Below are 17,080 nucleotides of genomic sequence, written 5' to 3'. Positions count from 1 at the left end.
TGAAAATGCACCAGTGGGAACATTAGTCATACATCTAAATGCCACTGATTTAGATGAGGGTGTGAATAGTGAAATTATTTATTCTTTAGTGCACCAAGACAGCGATGACAAAGCAAACAGCGTTTTTAAAATGGACTCTTCCACCGGCGTTATTTCAGTGCAGGGCAATGTGGATTTTGAGCAACACAATGCATATGAGATTCATGCTCAGGCTAAAGACAAAGGGTCGAGTCCGCGATCTGCGCACTGTAAAATATTAGTAGAGGTTTTAGATATAAACGACAATGAGCCAGAAATATCATTAATGTCACAAGTGAACACAGTAAGGGAGGATGCTAAAAAAGAAACAACGGTTGCTTTGATAACGATATCGGACAAAGACTCGGGAAAGAATGGGAATACGCATGGGAAAGTGGTAGGTGATGTTCCTTTTAAATTACAGTCGTCGTATAAAAACTATTATTCTCTTGTAGTGGATGGGCCGTTGGATAGAGAGCGTGTTGATCGATATAATGTCACAATCATGGCGTCAGATGAAGGGACTCCGCCTCTTTCTGCCACTCGTGTTTTTACAGTATATGTATCTGATGTTAATGACAATCCACCACGTTTCCCAAATCCTGTCATAAATATCTTTGTAAAAGAAAATGGCCCTAAAGGCCAGATAATTTACAGTCTTTCAGCTGTTGATCCAGATTTAGATGAAAATTCCAAAATTACTTATGGATTATTGGAACCACTTCATAAATCTGGAGATATATATTCTGCTGTTAGTATAAACCCTGATAGTGGAGATATACACAGTTTAAAGTCAGTTGACTATGAGGAGACAAAAAAGTTTCAGTTCAAAGTTCAGGCCACAGACTCTGGTGTTCCTCCGCTCAGCAGTAATGTGACTGTCAATGTTTTTATCCTGGATGAGAATGACAACAGTCCCGGGATTCTCGCGCCCTATTCTGAGCTCGGTTCCGTTAACACGGAGAACATTCCCTATTCTGCTGATGCGGGCTACTTTGTGGCCAAGATCAGGGCTGTAGATGCAGATTCTGGTTACAATGCGCTGCTGTCTTACCACATCTCTGAACCCAAAGGAAACAATCTGTTCCGAGTCGGAACCAGCAGCGGGGAGATCAGGACTAAGAGGAGAATGAGTGACAATGACCTGAAAACTCACCCGCTCGTCATTTTAGTTTGTGATAACGGAGAGCCCTCACTGTCAGCGACTGTGTCTATTGATGTTGTGGTTGTTGAAAGCGCAGGTGACGTCAAGACCACATTCAGACATGCACCGATAAAGGAGGAGAGTTTCTCGGATTTAAATCTGTATTTGCTGATCGCCATTGTGTGCGTGTCTGTCATCTTTTTCCTGAGTCTCATCAGTTTGGTAGCTGTAAAATGCCACAGGACAGACAGCAGTTTGGGCAGGTACAGTGCCCCGATGATCACCACTCACCCTGATGGGAGCTGGTCTTACCCCAGATCTGCTCAGCAGTATGACGTGTGTTTTAGCTCGGACACACTGAAGAGTGACGTAGTGGTTTTCCCAGCGCCATTTCCGCCTGCAGATGCAGAACTGATCAGTATTAATGGAGGAGACACTTTTACAAGAACACAAACACTTCCTAATAAAGAAAAGGTAAGACTTTCTAGTGGGCCTCTATTTGTCAAGTTATTATTTATTTATTTTTCTAATTTTTTAGTTTCTATGTGTGCTTTTACATAATTCATGACACGTCTGCATAATCATGGGCCTTTTTAGATTGCCTGAGACTGAGAGCTCTCCATGGTGCTGAAACACACTGATACGCGTAGTTTGAATCTTTCCAACGGCAGTGTACTGAATTGAGCAGTAATTTTAATGGTACCTATATGGAATACCAAATTTTATGCTCGGCAAAACTATACAGATATGTTTCAAGAGTTATTCCTCATATTTGCAGCTTTTATTTTATTTTATTTTTTCTTTATTACCTTTCCCCCAGTTCTGTAATTGTATTACGCAAAGATTACTACTTTTGTTTCTAGGTCTGAACATAAGTAAAATAGCTGTCACGTGGAACGGATTTGTCGCTGCCTGCGTCATTTTGGTTAAGGAGGCCGTGTCCAGCTTCTGTGCTCCCCTTGGATGATCTCTGGCACATAAACAGCAAAAAAAGGATACTACTACTGGGCTTAAATTTGCCAGTGCTATTTTACTGAACACAAGCCTTTTACCTATTTTTTACTTTTCTTTTCTTTGTTTTTTTTTTTTTTTAACCTACTACAGGCAGTACTCATTACTGGTGGTGCTCCTTTTCAACCTCTTTGTGTGCCTTTCAATCATTTTATATGCTATTTCCCATTTGTATTTTCTTTTAAATTCACTTTGTAAACAGGGTTCAGTATATTAGTGTTTTAACTGCAGTCTATCCACGCACTTCTCTCTCCTCACAGCTGAGGCTCATCAGGGTGGGAGCAATACAGATAACACTTCTACAGCTTGTAATTTGGAGAAGGGCTGTCTTATATCCCTATATATAGTGCTGTTTCATTCACAAATTAAACCTGTATTTAATTTTTTGCATGGTTTGATATTGTTAATGGTTAGTTGGGTAGAGGCATCTCTCTATAATTATAGGGATGATAGAGAGATGCCTTCTCTCTATCATCCCTATGCTTTTAGGTTGATTCGGTTGTGTTTGTCTCTGCTGTACACTGTAGTGGATTTCATCAGTTATATGCATGAGGATGATTTAGATGGTCTCTAAGCAACATGTAATATTCTACCGCTGGTCATACTGTGGTTAAACAAAGTGTGTGTGTGTTTGTTTGTATATATATATATATATATATATATATATATATACATATATACTGTATGGTATATTTAAATATCTTAATTTGATCTATTCTGCTGTTTTACAGTACATCTGCAGGTTTGTGCTTTGCTGTGTTTTGTTGAGTTAAGCAGAACCACACAAAGCAGAGTTCAGCTCTATTATTGTCTCTACACCGGCTGAGATTTTCCTTCTAAGCTGATGCATGTTGCCTGTGTGGGAGAACGAGAGGGGGATGGGAGAGAGAAAAAAGAGGGATAGAGAAAGGGATGAAAGTGTGGGTGTTGAGGAAGGAGAGATGGGATAAAAGGCAGAGGGAAAAATCTAAAGAGAGGGAGAGAGATGGGACATGTAGTGGGGGAGGGGCCGGTAATTTTCCGTCCTCTGCTGCTGGAGTCCATGGTTTGCAGGCTGAGCTCATAGTTCTGACATCATCACTGTCAGTCACACCAAAGCCCCACCCTGTGCTCCAGTTCTGCTGAGGACAAGAAGCACTGTGACAACAAACACAGTCATGCTGTTTATAGAGTGAGTGGTATATGTGTGTGTTTTTGATAGTTTGCTTACATGAGCAGAGGTTGCGCATTTGATATTTGTTGACCAGCAGTATGAATAAGAGCGTCAGCAGCATTGGTTTCATTACGGTCCTGCACTGACTCTGGCTTTTACAGAGCATTAAATTGATCCCTTAAGCACATTACCAAGATACAGTTCACATAATTGATTTACATTTTAGCAATGTGCCTTAATGCAAAGAGGTCCACTCGTATGAAGAGAAACTCAATTCAACATTTGTGCTGCAGAATAGATTTATTATTCAAAAAATATTATATTGCAGTTACATAATTTTTTTTTTCAAGACCATGTCATTAGAACATTTACTTCCAATGCTTTCTTTTATCATGACTTGCAAAAATGAAAACACTAAAGCAAATAATTTAGAATTGCATCTGTAATACAAATGTTAGTTGCTAAAATGTTAGCGTTGGTACATTACAAATCTTTGTACATCAATCAGTTCAAATCAATCAATTTGTTACTCAGATTTAACAATTCATTTGCAGCATCATTTAAAAAAATGCATTGCATGATTATCTTAGCACATATGTATTGTATTTAGCCTTAAACATTTTGAATAAAATTGGCAATAATAGCTGTTCGGTTTGGGTTATGGTTCCCCTGACTCCCTGAAGTGAGTTTAGAGCAAAATAAACCAACAAATATTGAATATCTTTTTGCTCCATCATTACCCATTCGTAGTTAAGGCCTAGAGTTATGAGCTAGAGCAAACGATTAATTGGAATTAATTTAATTTAATTAACAAATTTAATCAAGTAACATGTATTTTGTACCCTTTACTCCTCTGTCTCCCTCACTTCCTGTCCAAACACACGCCATAATGATGTTACATTGCGATCTTGGCACTTAGTTTCTTTTATTATCCCTTCATCTTCAGGTTGTCATAGCAACCGGGCCCTGTTTCTTTACAACCAGCCAATGCTGCATTTTGCCACACCCACACACACAGTGAGAGAGACAGAGGGAAAGCAAGAGGGAAAGAGCATGCAGAGTCTGTGTGAGCATAAAGGGTGTGGTGAACTGATATGGTAAATGAACAGAACAGAGAGAGTATATTTAGAGCATGTCATGAAAAAGAGGGAATAACAGGGGAAGCAGGTGGCACCAGGCAAACAAATGAGGGTGTCGGGGAGACAATAAAAACCTGATTTGCTGAATTAATTCACTCTCGGGAGTGTGAGTGAAGAAACAGCAGCCGCCGGGAGTTTGGCCACTGATTAAACATGACAGAATTTATCATAGTCTCATTGAGAGACCGAAAGGAAGAAGGAGAGGGAGAGACAAGGAGCAGGAAAAGATGATGAAACATGGGCGGCACCAGTGGTGCTTTCAGGATGTAAACCCTAATTTTTTACAACACTTAATCACCTCCTTTCTCACAGAGTGGCTAAATTTTGTTGCTAACGAAAACATAAATGATGTGCCCCAGTATTATAATTTAGATGCAGTGTTATATGCCAAGTCTGGTGCATTTATTTGCTTGTGTTTGAAAGGAGTTTTAATTGAAGGACACACTGACCTGGACATTTGTCTTTGCAAAACCCTTTGAAAGCTACAAAGTAATTTTTAACTTTGCAAAGGTTGGCAAACTAAGCAGCTATTTTTTTCTAATTCACTCATTTAACAACCTTCAAAATAAAACAACAATCTTGAAGCAACCCAACTGTTATGTGTTCGGTTCTGTTAATGTACAAAACTTTTTTCAAAAAGAGTTTTTCAAGACTTTAAATAAAAAGTTCAGGAGTCCATCTTGAGATAAAGTATTATTTTACTATTTTTACTTTAAAATCTCAATTAAATCAATGTGTTTTTTTTTCTTTAGTTTTCGTAACTATTTGTGAAATTTACTAGTAATTTATTTATTATTTTATTTTTTAAATACATGAATACAAAGATTAATACAAGATTAAAACAGCGCTTCTGGTACCTTTTCCCTTTAAAACACTAACCCTATGCTATTATAATGTTTCAGCATTAATTTTTAAATATATACAGTACAGACCAAAAGTTTGGACACACCTTCTCATTTAAAGAGTTTTCTTTATTTTCATGACTATGAAAATTGTAAAGTCACACTGAAGGCATCAAGGGCTATTTGACCAAGAAGGAGAGTGATGGGGTGCTGCGGCAGATGACCTGGCCTCCACAGTCACCGGACTTGAACCCAATCGAGATGGTTTAGGGGTGAGCTGGACCGCAGACAGAAGGCAAAAGGGCCAACAAGTGCTAAGCATCTCTCGGGGAACTCCTTCAAGACTGTTGGAAGACCATTTCAGGTGACTACCTCTTGAAGCTCATCAAGAGAATACCAAGAGTGTGCAAAGTAGTAATCAAAGCAAAAGGTGGCTACTTTGAAGAACCTACAATATGACATATTTTCAGTTGTTTCACACTTTTTTGTTATGTATATAATTCCACATATAATTCCACATGTGTTAATTCATAGTTCTGATGCCTTCAGTGTGAATCTACAATTTTCATAGTCATGAAAATAAAGAAAACTCTTTGAATGAGAAGGTGTGTCCAAACTTTTGGTCTGTACTGTATATATACTGTTATTTGTCTGTCCTAAGCCCTGAATGTCTACTGTCTCTAGAACTGTCCTTGTAGAGTAAGCAGCAAAACGAAAAGAGCAAAATAATGGAAAACCTGGCTGCTTGATTTATGCTGGCTTTCACAGCATTTATGGGGTTCTCAGTTGTGGCTTTACAGCTCTGTCTGTGCAGAGGACTACTGAGGCTTGTCTGCATTGGCTGATAGCTTTGTTTCACCTCCACAGGAGTCTATTTTAGAATCAGACTTCTGAAGTGCAGCCAGTGCTGAGGCAGCAGGGTTTCTCAAGGTCCCGGAGGTTGACTTGTTTTGTGCTTCGTAAAATCATGGACTGTTCTCTGACAGAGAAATGTAATCGAGGAGAAATTACACACGCTTTGGGATCACAGATCTGGGGATCACGTTGGTTTACAGAAGCAGAGAGCTTTTTGGGTGTGTTTAACATTTAAATCTGCCTGCAGAGAATATAACAGAGAATACAGAATGTTTTATTTATTCTGCTGTCCCTAAAATGTCCTTTTGAAGATGTACTAGAAGTTTGAATGCTTTTTTTTTTTTTTTTTTTTTTAAATCTAGACCATTATTTGTAATGCCTATCTTGGGAGTGTAATTATTAGAGAAAGAATGTAAATATTTGTTCTGACAACGATTCAATTTAATTAGTTCTTTAAAATAATTTGTCTTGAATTTGTAAATAAAACAGATTATTTGAGTATGTTTTACAATAAGATACAGTTTTTTTTTCTAATTAATGTAATGCTTAGTTTCTTGGTGTTTCTTTGTTACTGTCAAATTTGCTTACAATTTCTGAATGCAAATTGTTTCTACACACACACACACACACACACACACACACACACACACACACACATATATATATATATATATATATATATATATATATATAAATTTGGTGCATACTCTGATGTTTACCAATGTAGAAAGAAGATGCATATATTTTGCCTTCTCACTCACTTTAAATGATAATTTAAATGTAAATTTGAATAGTTTCATAATTGGTCAGTTTATTCTACGTACAGTAAAGCCTTTATTTAAGGGTAGCTAACCAATGTAAATGGGAAGGGAGATTAGGTTGTTTTAATCACACTGCAGGAGAAACATGGAAATGTCTGGCAGATATAAGTATTGAGGATAAGAGCATAATGTTTAGAGATGAAATTTGCAAAAATAGATTTATTTTTATTTTTTTATTCCATCCCGTTGCTGCTTTGCCTCATGATGACATGCATTCTGATATTAATTATACAGACCTGCAGTTCCTCATTTTACCCATAGAGGTCTGACTTTACCCATCCTCTGTTTAACAACGTCCAATTCATGCTGACACACCCAGAGTATTTTCTTCTGCTTCTTGGTGTTTCAGCCTATATCTAATTAATGTTCAAGTCTCCTAAAAATAAAATAGTAAAGGATGACGACAGAAATAATTAATTAAATAAATAAAAATTAGGAGAGGAAACAGCAGAACTTTGTTAAACGTGATATTGATATTTTGACATGTATCTTATAATGTAGTAAAGTTTTAATCTGTACAAATATCCAAGGTTGTTTATGTTCAATAGTACAATACAAATGTAAAATTTAAATAGATATTTGTTACAGAATTCTATATTTCTATAAAATAATATTTATAGAATACCTCATACATTTGCAATTAAATATAATTTTTTTTTTAATAAAACATTTATTTGACATTTTAACAAAAAATGTTAAAAGAATATATTTATATAACAAGCATTTATGGCTTGATATTTTCATATAGCTTATATCGTTGCAAAGCTTTAATCAATAAAAATACAAATACAATACAAATATCCAGAGATGTTTCCAGTAAATTGTAATATAAAAAATTTAGAATTTGATTTGATAGATAGATAGACAGACAGACAGACAGACAGACAGACAGACAGACAGACAGTTGTGGTCTTCTGATGATGTCATCATTTACTGTGAATGATGAGTGCAGTGAGGTCATCACTCATGGCCCTGAGCAGTGTGACAATGAAAAGGGAAGCCCCAGTCAAACAAGTCACAAAACTGACTCACATTTTTTTAGACAGACAAAACTGACTCACACACTCCCATAATGACCCTCATTTTATAAAGACACGGGAGGACAATTCAGCACATGAACATAGAGAAGTCACTTTCATAAATGTTTCTACACAGACTCACCTATAACAACTGTCTGACAGTCTCAAAGCTGGGCCTGCAAAGCTCTCCTCTTCATAACAACCATTATTGCAGTCTAATGAATGTTTTTTTTAATGGGGCAATAACTGCACTGTAATGATCCAGCATTAATATTTCAAAGTCATTTATAATGAGTGAGTAGAGCTGGAAATTAATATCTAACAGTAACTCTGGTGAGACTCTGATACAGAGAGGTGATGAGATCTACTGCATGCAAATGTGCGTATGTCCTGTTTACATCTAGAATAGCTAAGAAAATCTGATGAAGTTCAAGTTAAAGTGTAAAATGTAACATTGTACAGACAAATTTCAGAGTAAGTGAATAAATGGTAGGGTGGTCGATAAGAACTGTAGAACGAAGAGTTTGATTTGTTGCTAAAAAAGCTCCAAATACAGAAATATTCAGTCACCACATAACATTTGAGACACTGATTTGGAGCAACACAGCATCTTTTTGTTGAGTCCGACAACTGTACGTTTGAGCAGAAAGTAGGAGAGATAACTTCATTTAAAACCTTGAGAGAGGGGGAAAACAATTAGCAGCAGACAGCAGATGGATGCAGTTCCAACAGGTAAGACAGGGAGATGTCAATGTTGTACAAATGCATCACAGCACAATGAGAGACAGAACACGACAGTGAGAGAATGTGTGTGTGCGTGTGTGTACAGGCCTCCAAGGAAAGGCCAGGTGTTTGGATCAGCTTGCGTGCATAATTGGCAAGATTATTGCTGAATTTTTTCTTCCTCCTCTTTGAAATGGGCGTAAACAGCCGTGTGTGTCCCGCAGGGAGCATTTGTAAAATGTCAGGGCAGCGCAGTCAGAGCTCACCTTTGCAAAATAGAAAAGAATACATTTTGTGACTTTGAATGTGGCAAAAATATATTTTGTAAATTGAAAAGTTGCCTATGGTTTTCTTTTCACAGTTTGCATTGAATGCTATAGATTGCATTTTCAATATAATTACAATTACAATTATATATATATATATATATATATATATATATATAGTACAGACCAAAAGTTTGGACACACCTTCTCATTCAAAGAGTTTTCTTTATTTTCATGACTATGAAAATTGTAGATTCACACTGAAGGCATCAAAACTATGAATTAACACATGTGGAATTATATATAGAATTATATACATAACAAAAAAAGTGTGAAACAACTGAAAATGTCATATTCTAGGTTCGTCAAAGTAGCCACCTTTTGCTTTGATTACTGCTTTGCACACTCTTGGCATTCTCTTGATGAGCTTCAAGAGGTAGTCACCTGAAATGGTCTTCCAACAGTCTTGAAGGAGTTCCCCGAGAGATGCTTAACACTTGTTGGCCCTTTTGCCTTCTGTCTGCGGTCCAGCTCACCCCTTAACCATCTCGATTGGGTTCAGGTCTGGTGACTGTGGAGGCCAGGTCATCTGGCGCAGCACCCCATCACTCTCCTTCTTGCTCAAATAGCCCTTGAAGCCTTCAGTGTGACTCTACAATTTTCATAGTCATGAAAATAAAGAAAACTCTTTGAATGAGAAGATGTGTCCAAACCTTTGGTCTGTACTGTATATATATATATATATATATATATATATATATATATATATATATATATATAAATAAGGCAAGCCACATCTGCAGTGTACATAGATCTAATTCATTGTACAAGTCAACTGGCAGTGTTGAGAATTTGTTGCTGATATTCACACAAGTTCTGTGACTTATTGCTTATTTTTATTTTTTTTTTAAGATTAAATATCCACCTTTCTCTCTCTCTCTCTCTCTCTCTCAAAAAAAAAAAACAGGTTTGCAAACTATTTTTATTTGTTTAAATTAGAAGTTTTCTGTACAAACTTTATTTTGGGCTTAAAATCAAAAAGTATGATTGTCAATTGTTACATTTTATTTTGGGTAAAGCCAAAATGGCCAAAATGACAAAAAAAAAAAAAAAAAAAAAAAAAAGAATATAATGTTGAAAGGGTGTTTTCAGCTATGATCAAATAAAGGCTTATAATTGATTTTCGTTTTTACAAAGCTATGGACTTTTTAAATATTTTCTATTTTTGAAAGAATATGGTATCATAGAAGAGCTTTGTGTTTTGTTATTGAAAATTAACCTGAGTGTTTTTTTTTTTAAGTTGCTAGAAAATTTCAAAATTCTCTCTCTCTCTCAAACACCTTAGTTCTGATCAGAGCTTGTGGCTGCGGTCTGTCTTGTCGTGGGCGCGCGGATTCTCTAGACGCAGAGAGAGGGTGGAATGTGGGGGAGCTTTTACTCGCCTTGTGGCCTGATGACTCAAAAGTTCTTCTAGGTCATTCCGTCTAAACATCATCCTAAACATAGCACTGCTGTTTGTACAGCAAAGCCTGCCAGACATCACTTGTCGCACCACTAGTTGTCACATTTTTTAATCAAGTAAATATTTGTCAGGGAAGGTTTATTTCTGTGTAGTCGCATCAAGTATTGGCTACAAAAGGTAGGCAGGTGCTTAGGATCGCCTTAGGCAATTATACTCGTTGTGCTTATCACATTAGAAGAAAGTAATATTATAATTGAATCGAATTCCTGTTTTGAATTGAATTTAAGTGAGCAGGTCATCATCGTTTCAAGTCATCATTAACCGCCAATTGTAATCGCATTGCAAAACACCGTGAAAATCTGGTCACTTCTGCCCAGAGACAGCATGAGCTGGCGGCTCGGATGTGTGAGATGTGCCCTAATGTCTGACTAGAGAGAGAGAGAGAGAGAGAAATCCAAATACACTGCCCAGAGTTTATAGCTTGCAATTGATATATAATAGCCCCAGTGGACATTAATAGATCGTGTCAGGACTGTTGGCGGTCTGATGTAACTTCCCGCCTGGCCTTGATTAATTAAAGAGTTGTGTTGGCTCCTGTGAGGTACCGTTATTCGTTTTAAACTTAGCATCAAAAGGCCTGCAACAGAACTGGACCCACAAGCCATTTTAGGAATGTGCGTTATTTTAATTTGCTTTTTATATCTTTGATTTGTTATGGCTTTTTGGATGTCTTAAACTAATAATGCCTTAATATTATAATGACTATTTATTATTATTTTTTTTTAAACTATGTATTGCTTGCTTAGAAAACAACCACTGGCTCTGCACCTTCCTATCTCCAATCAGTTTTACAAACCTTGCACTTAAAGGGTTAGTTCACCCAGATAGCAAAATTATGTAATTAATAACTCACCCTCATGTTGTTTCAAACCCGTAAGACCTCCGTTTATCTTTGGAACACAGTTTAAGATATTTTAGATTTAGTCCGAGAGCTCTCAGTCCCTCCATTGAAGCTGAAGTGAGTGAAGTGACATCCAGCCAAGTATGGTGACCCATACTCAGAATTTGTGCTCTGCATTTAACCCATCCGAAGTGCACACACACAGAGCAGTGAACACACACACACACTGTGAACACACACCCGGAGCCATTTATGCTGCAGCGCCCGGGGAGCAGTCAGGGGTTCGATGCCTTGCTCAAGGGCACCTAAGTCGTGGTATTGAGGGTGGAGAGAGAACTGTACATGCACTCCCCCCACCCACAATTCCTGCTGGCCCGGGACTCGAACTCACAACCTTTCGATTGGGAGTCCGACTCTCTAACCATTAGGCCACGACTTCCCTGTCGTGTGCACAGTATACTGTCCATGTCCAGAAAGGTAAGAAAAACATCATCAAAGTAGTCCATGTGACATCAGATGGTCAGTTAGAATTTTTTGAAGCATCGAAAATACATTTTGGTCCAAAAATAGCAAAAACAATGACTTTATTCAGCATTGTCTTCTCTTCCGTGTCTGATGTGTGAGAGACAGTTCAAAACAAAGCAGTCTGGATATCTGGTTCGCGAACGGTTTGAGTGCATGCATTACTCCGGGATATTGGTTTGTTTGAACTCAGAGGGAGTGTCAGCCACATTAAAAAAGTTAACAGCTTAAGTCATTTGTGGATTAATGCGTATTAGAGATGCGAACCGTTTAAATTGATTCAGTTCGATTTGGTGAACTGAATGATTCGTTCGCGAACCAGATATCCAGACTGCTTTGTTTTGAACTCTCTCTCACAACAGACACGGAAGAGAAGACAATGCTGAATAAAGTCGTCGTTTTTGCTATTTTTGGACCAAAATGTATTTTCGATGCTTAAAAAAATTCTAACTGACCCTCTGATGTCACATGGACTACTTTGATGATGTTTTTCTTACCTTTCTGGACATGGACAGTAGACTGTACACACAGTTTCAATGGAGGGACTGAGAGCTCTCGGAGTAAATCTAAAATATCTTAAACTGTGTTCTGAAGATAAACGGAGGTCTTACGGGTTTGGAACAACATGAGGGTAAGTTATTAATTACATAATTTTGCTATCTGGGTGAACTAACCCTTTAAGAAGCCTGCGTTTGGTGAATGACCGGCGCCCCAGGGCTCAAAATCACTTTCTCAAATCTTTACCTTAAGCAACTCTCAATCTATATACAGTATGTATATATATATTTTTTTAATCCTGCTTATTTTTTTATACTTTCTTTTAGCTCTATTTTAGCCGGGGGTTTTTTTCTCTTGTAATTTTGTATGGCAGCATTTCTCATGCTGCATCATTTGGATGAAAAAATTTATTGCGTTGGCCTTATTATATATATATATATATATATATATATATATATATATAATATGGCTAAATTGCACGTAGTGTATGTGTGAACTTTTTTCATGTTCAGAGGTACAAAGAGGAAAGTGGCATTATGCTGGTGGGCTAGCTTGCATCAGAACGTTTATCCCTGCACCTGTTTTGTACATAAAAAAAGAGTCCCATGATAAAAGCAAAAGTGGAGAGAGAGAGAGAGAGTGGAAGGAAATGTGTAGGTGAGGCAAAGCAGTCAGAGATGCTCCATTTGTAATCGGTGACAATTGAATCTGTCAGTTTTGGGGACAGTAGGGAGAACAAGTGAGTGGCCTGCGAGTGAATGCTGACGGCTAACTATAAAAGCTGTCAGCTGTATCTAATGTATAGACAGTGAGAAGTGAGATGGCTTTCTGAAATGAAAGGCGAGAACAAACCAGTCGGTTATTACAAATCAAATGTATATTTTCAAAAATCAAATATGTTGTTGTGATAGAATAATATTCGTCGTTCGTATGCTGATGCCATTTATTTAATGTGAGCAATCGTCTGTACACAATCCCATCTAGTCACCTCAGCTGTGCGCTAAGAAGACGAGACAATGAGAAAAGGGCGGTGGCATGGTCTCTGTGATTGAATACAGCCGTGTTTTAAATCGATATTAATGAGAATGTTTAGAAAACAAGACGAAAGCTGTAAAAGGCGAGAGAAAACGATCATTTTCTTACTATACTTGTATTATTTTATTCTTCGTGACGTCTCTGGTTGTTAATAGGCTTGTCGATGTTTTTGTTCGGAGGTGCTGAAATGCAGTGAGCTGCGCTGGTTAGAGCGCGTTGCTCCCATCCCCCGCCTTTACAGCTCAGGGTAAGGGAGGGGGACAGGAGAGAGAGAGGGAGCGATAGGCAGCACCCTTGTGAGGGGAAACAAGAGTCAGCTTCGCGGAGAGGAGAGAAGAAAAAAAAGAGCTGGGGCGCAAACAAAAGAGAGAACATGGATGAAGCAGGAAAATGTCTGATTAAAAAGGCAGCTCAGCGGAGGCTTTGGTCATCCTGCACATAGTCCGCCCGTTTTTTTTGGATGCCGTGACTTGGAGCTGTTGCGCGGGGAGCTTTCAAGGCGGAAAGCAGTTTTTAAACCGTCTGTGGATGTTGCCAGCTTGCGATGGCTGTTGCAGGGCGATGTAGCTGCATAAAAGAGAACGTGCCTCTTTGTTTTTGTTTCTTCATTGTTCTACTAAGTGTCCTTACAAATGCACAAATTCGCTACAGCATTCAGGAGGAGCTGGAGAGCGGCACTGTCGTTGGTGATCTTGTTCGGGATCTCGGGCTGGATCTGCGAAAGCTTTCGGCTCGTCGGATCAGAATCAGCTCCGACAGTGCGAGGCGATACTTCAGCATCAACCACAAAACTGGTAAGCTTGTTATAAGCGATCGGATTGACCGCGAAACGCTCTGTGAAATCAGCGGCACCTGCACGCTTAATCTCGACGTGGTGTTGGAAAATCCATTTGAACAGCACAACGTGGATGTTGAGATTTTGGATGCAAATGACAACTCGCCGCTTTTCCCGCGAGATGAGTACCAGTTGGAGATCTCCGAGGGCGCACAGCCAGGCGCGCGGTTTTCTATTGAGGGCGCGCAGGATTCTGACGACGCCTCAAATTCCGTTCGCCATTATCGCCTCACCTCAAACGAACACCTGGCGCTCGATTCAACCAAACCACCTGCTGACGGAAAACACATAGAGCTCGTCCTGAAAAAGCCTTTCGACCGTGAGCTTTTGCAGTCACACCAGTTTCTTCTCACCGCTACTGACGGCGGATCTCCTCCGCGCTCAGGCACGGCCAAAATCAACGTGCGAGTTTTGGATACCAATGACAACGTGCCAGTCTTCGGCAGTTCCGTATACAAAGTGAAACTGCGGGAAAACTCTCCTGTTGGTGCGCTGGTAATTAAATTAAACGCCACAGATAGAGATGAGGGCTCCAATGGGGAGGTGTATTACTCGTTTAGCTCTTACACGCCAGATAGAGTGAGACAGGTGTTTTCCATAGACACAGACAGTGGAGAAATTAGAGTTAAAAGCAATGTAGACTTTGAAGAAACCAGCAGCTATGAGATGTATATCCAGGCAGCAGACAGAGGCCAAGGGGCCGTAGCAGTGCACTGTAAAGTGGTGGTGGAGGTGCTGGATGTGAATGATAACCCTCCTGAGATTGTGCTCTCCTCACTCTCCAGTCCAGTTCGGGAAGACGCTCGTGCAGACACTGTGGTGGCTTTAATAAGCATAAATGACAAAGACTCTGGACAAAATAAGCAGGTCAGCTTGGACATCATCCCCCCAAATCTACCTTTTAAAATCAAATCAATCCGAAACCATTACACTATTGTTACCTCTGCCTTCCTGGACCGGGAGACAATAGCATCATATAATGTCACGGTTACAGCCACGGATGGTGGAACGCCACCTCTTTCATCGTCAATGACAGTACGAGTAGAAGTGGCAGATGTAAACGACAATCCACCACGTTTTGAACAGACTTCATACACTGTTTATGTCTCAGAAAACAATGCACCCAGTGCACCTTTGTGCATTGTCAAGGCAACAGATCCTGATGCTGGTGAGAATGCTCGCATCACATACACTGTCCTAAATGACAACAACCATGGTATTTCAGTGGCATCATTTGTTTCTGTCAAACCTGCCTCAGGTGAGGTGTATGCACTGCGATCGTTTGACTTTGAGAAGTTGCGTGAGTTTCATTTCCAGGTTAAAGCTCAAGACAACGGTGTGCCACCTTTGAGCAGAGTGGCAACAGTTTATATTTACATCATGGACTCCAATGACCACAATCCGCAGTTTGTTCGCCCAGCGGCAAACGGCTCACACTCCACAGAGACTATCTTGCGTAACTCAGAGGCAGGAGTCCTTGTTTCACGAATCCTGGCTTGGGACTTAGATGCTGGAGAAAATGCCTGGTTGCTATACAGCCTCCATCACCCGCTGGAATTGGACTTGTTTAAGGTGCATGAGTACACAGGAGAAATCCGCACAACACGGCGAGTAAATGAGGATAATGCTACTGTTTTTAGCCTCACAGTGCATGTAAGAGATCATGGTTTGCCTCCCCGCTCTGCATCTACAACAATCAACATTGCCGTTATGGAGCTCCCACCCAAAGTGGCCCCAGACCCAAAACGCATTATCAGGCCACATGGCGCAATGATGTTCTCCCATGTAACCCTCTATCTTATTATTGCCCTGAGTGCAACCACCTTTGTTTTCTTGCTCACCGTCTTTGTCCTAGCAATTGTTCGCTGCCATGCCTACTGCAGCCAGCCAGATGCCTGCTCCTGCTCACCTTGCTGTGGGTCCAAGAAGAAAAAGAAGTCTACAATGAAGAAGGTACCCAAAGATGGTGGAAGTGGTAGTGTGGCTGCAGGTGGCGGAGGAGGTGGAGCCGCAGGTGGAGGTGGTGGCGCTGCTGGCGGGGTCACAGTCCAGCAACAGTCCGCGATGATGCGGAGAGACCTGAAAGTGGAACCACACTACATTGAGGTCCGAGGAAATGGCTCTTTAACCAAAACATACTGCTATAAGACCTGCCTGACTGCCACCTCAGGAAGTGACACCTTTATGTTCTACAATACGGGCCGGCCGTTGAGTGGGACTTGGGGCTCGGGGGCAGACCGTTTCTTCACAGGACAGAGTGGGCAGTTTGTGCGCAGACTGAGCATGCCCGACGCTACGGCAATACAGGTGTGTGCAGTGCCCACACTGTTATAGCATCCTTTAAGTGACTCATCCATCTATCCACCTCATCCATGCATAAAGAGTGGAGAAATTCACTTCTCTTCAATAATGTGGTATCTTTTCATCCTCCGATGTGTTGATGATTTAGGAACAGCCCCAACATTTTTTGTTTTGTTTCCAAATATTCACACACTCACACACAAAATATCTGTAGAAATTGCTAGACAGTTTCACAATTTATTATAAGGAGACACAAGTAAACCATACTCCATTTTTTATTATTTATTTATTCATTTTTTTCATAGAGTTTAGTGAAGTTGTTAGTTGTATTGCTGACTTTTTGCATTAACACTACAGGCCTGTTTCAGCAGTGGAAAGAACAAGTGTTTTGATTGGTGTATACCAGGGCTCAGTAATGGATCCTGTTATATTGGAGCCTTTTTGCTTTTGCTTTTTGTGCCTCATTAATTCACAGCAGTAGCCTTCAGTGTGAACTGCAGAATGTATGCGTGTGCAGTTCTGATGATTTAGGGTA

General features: G+C 39.5%; 1 protein-coding gene across 7 annotated transcripts in view; it reads left to right on the top strand.

Moving 5' to 3' along the window:
* LOC132109894 (protocadherin alpha-C2-like) overlaps positions 1–17,080 on the top strand; it is a 110,341-nt gene that overhangs the window by 74,198 nt on the left and 19,063 nt on the right. Inside the window, exon 1 of one of the 7 annotated variants that reach the window (XM_059516333.1) lies at positions 13,610–16,551. The exons of the other annotated variants lie outside the window; for them this stretch is intronic. Coding sequence (XP_059372316.1) covers positions 13,954–16,551 — 2,598 coding nt within the window. The 5' untranslated portion in view covers positions 13,610–13,953. Of the gene's footprint in view, positions 1–13,609; positions 16,552–17,080 lie in introns of those variants that run through there. 7 annotated transcript variants of the gene reach the window in all.

This window comes from Carassius carassius, chromosome 29 (genome assembly GCF_963082965.1).
Source record: "Carassius carassius chromosome 29, fCarCar2.1, whole genome shotgun sequence".
Taxonomy (NCBI): Eukaryota; Metazoa; Chordata; class Actinopteri; order Cypriniformes; family Cyprinidae; genus Carassius; species Carassius carassius.
Note: the sequence above shows the minus strand (reverse complement) of the source record. Positions and strands in the feature narration are given on the sequence as shown.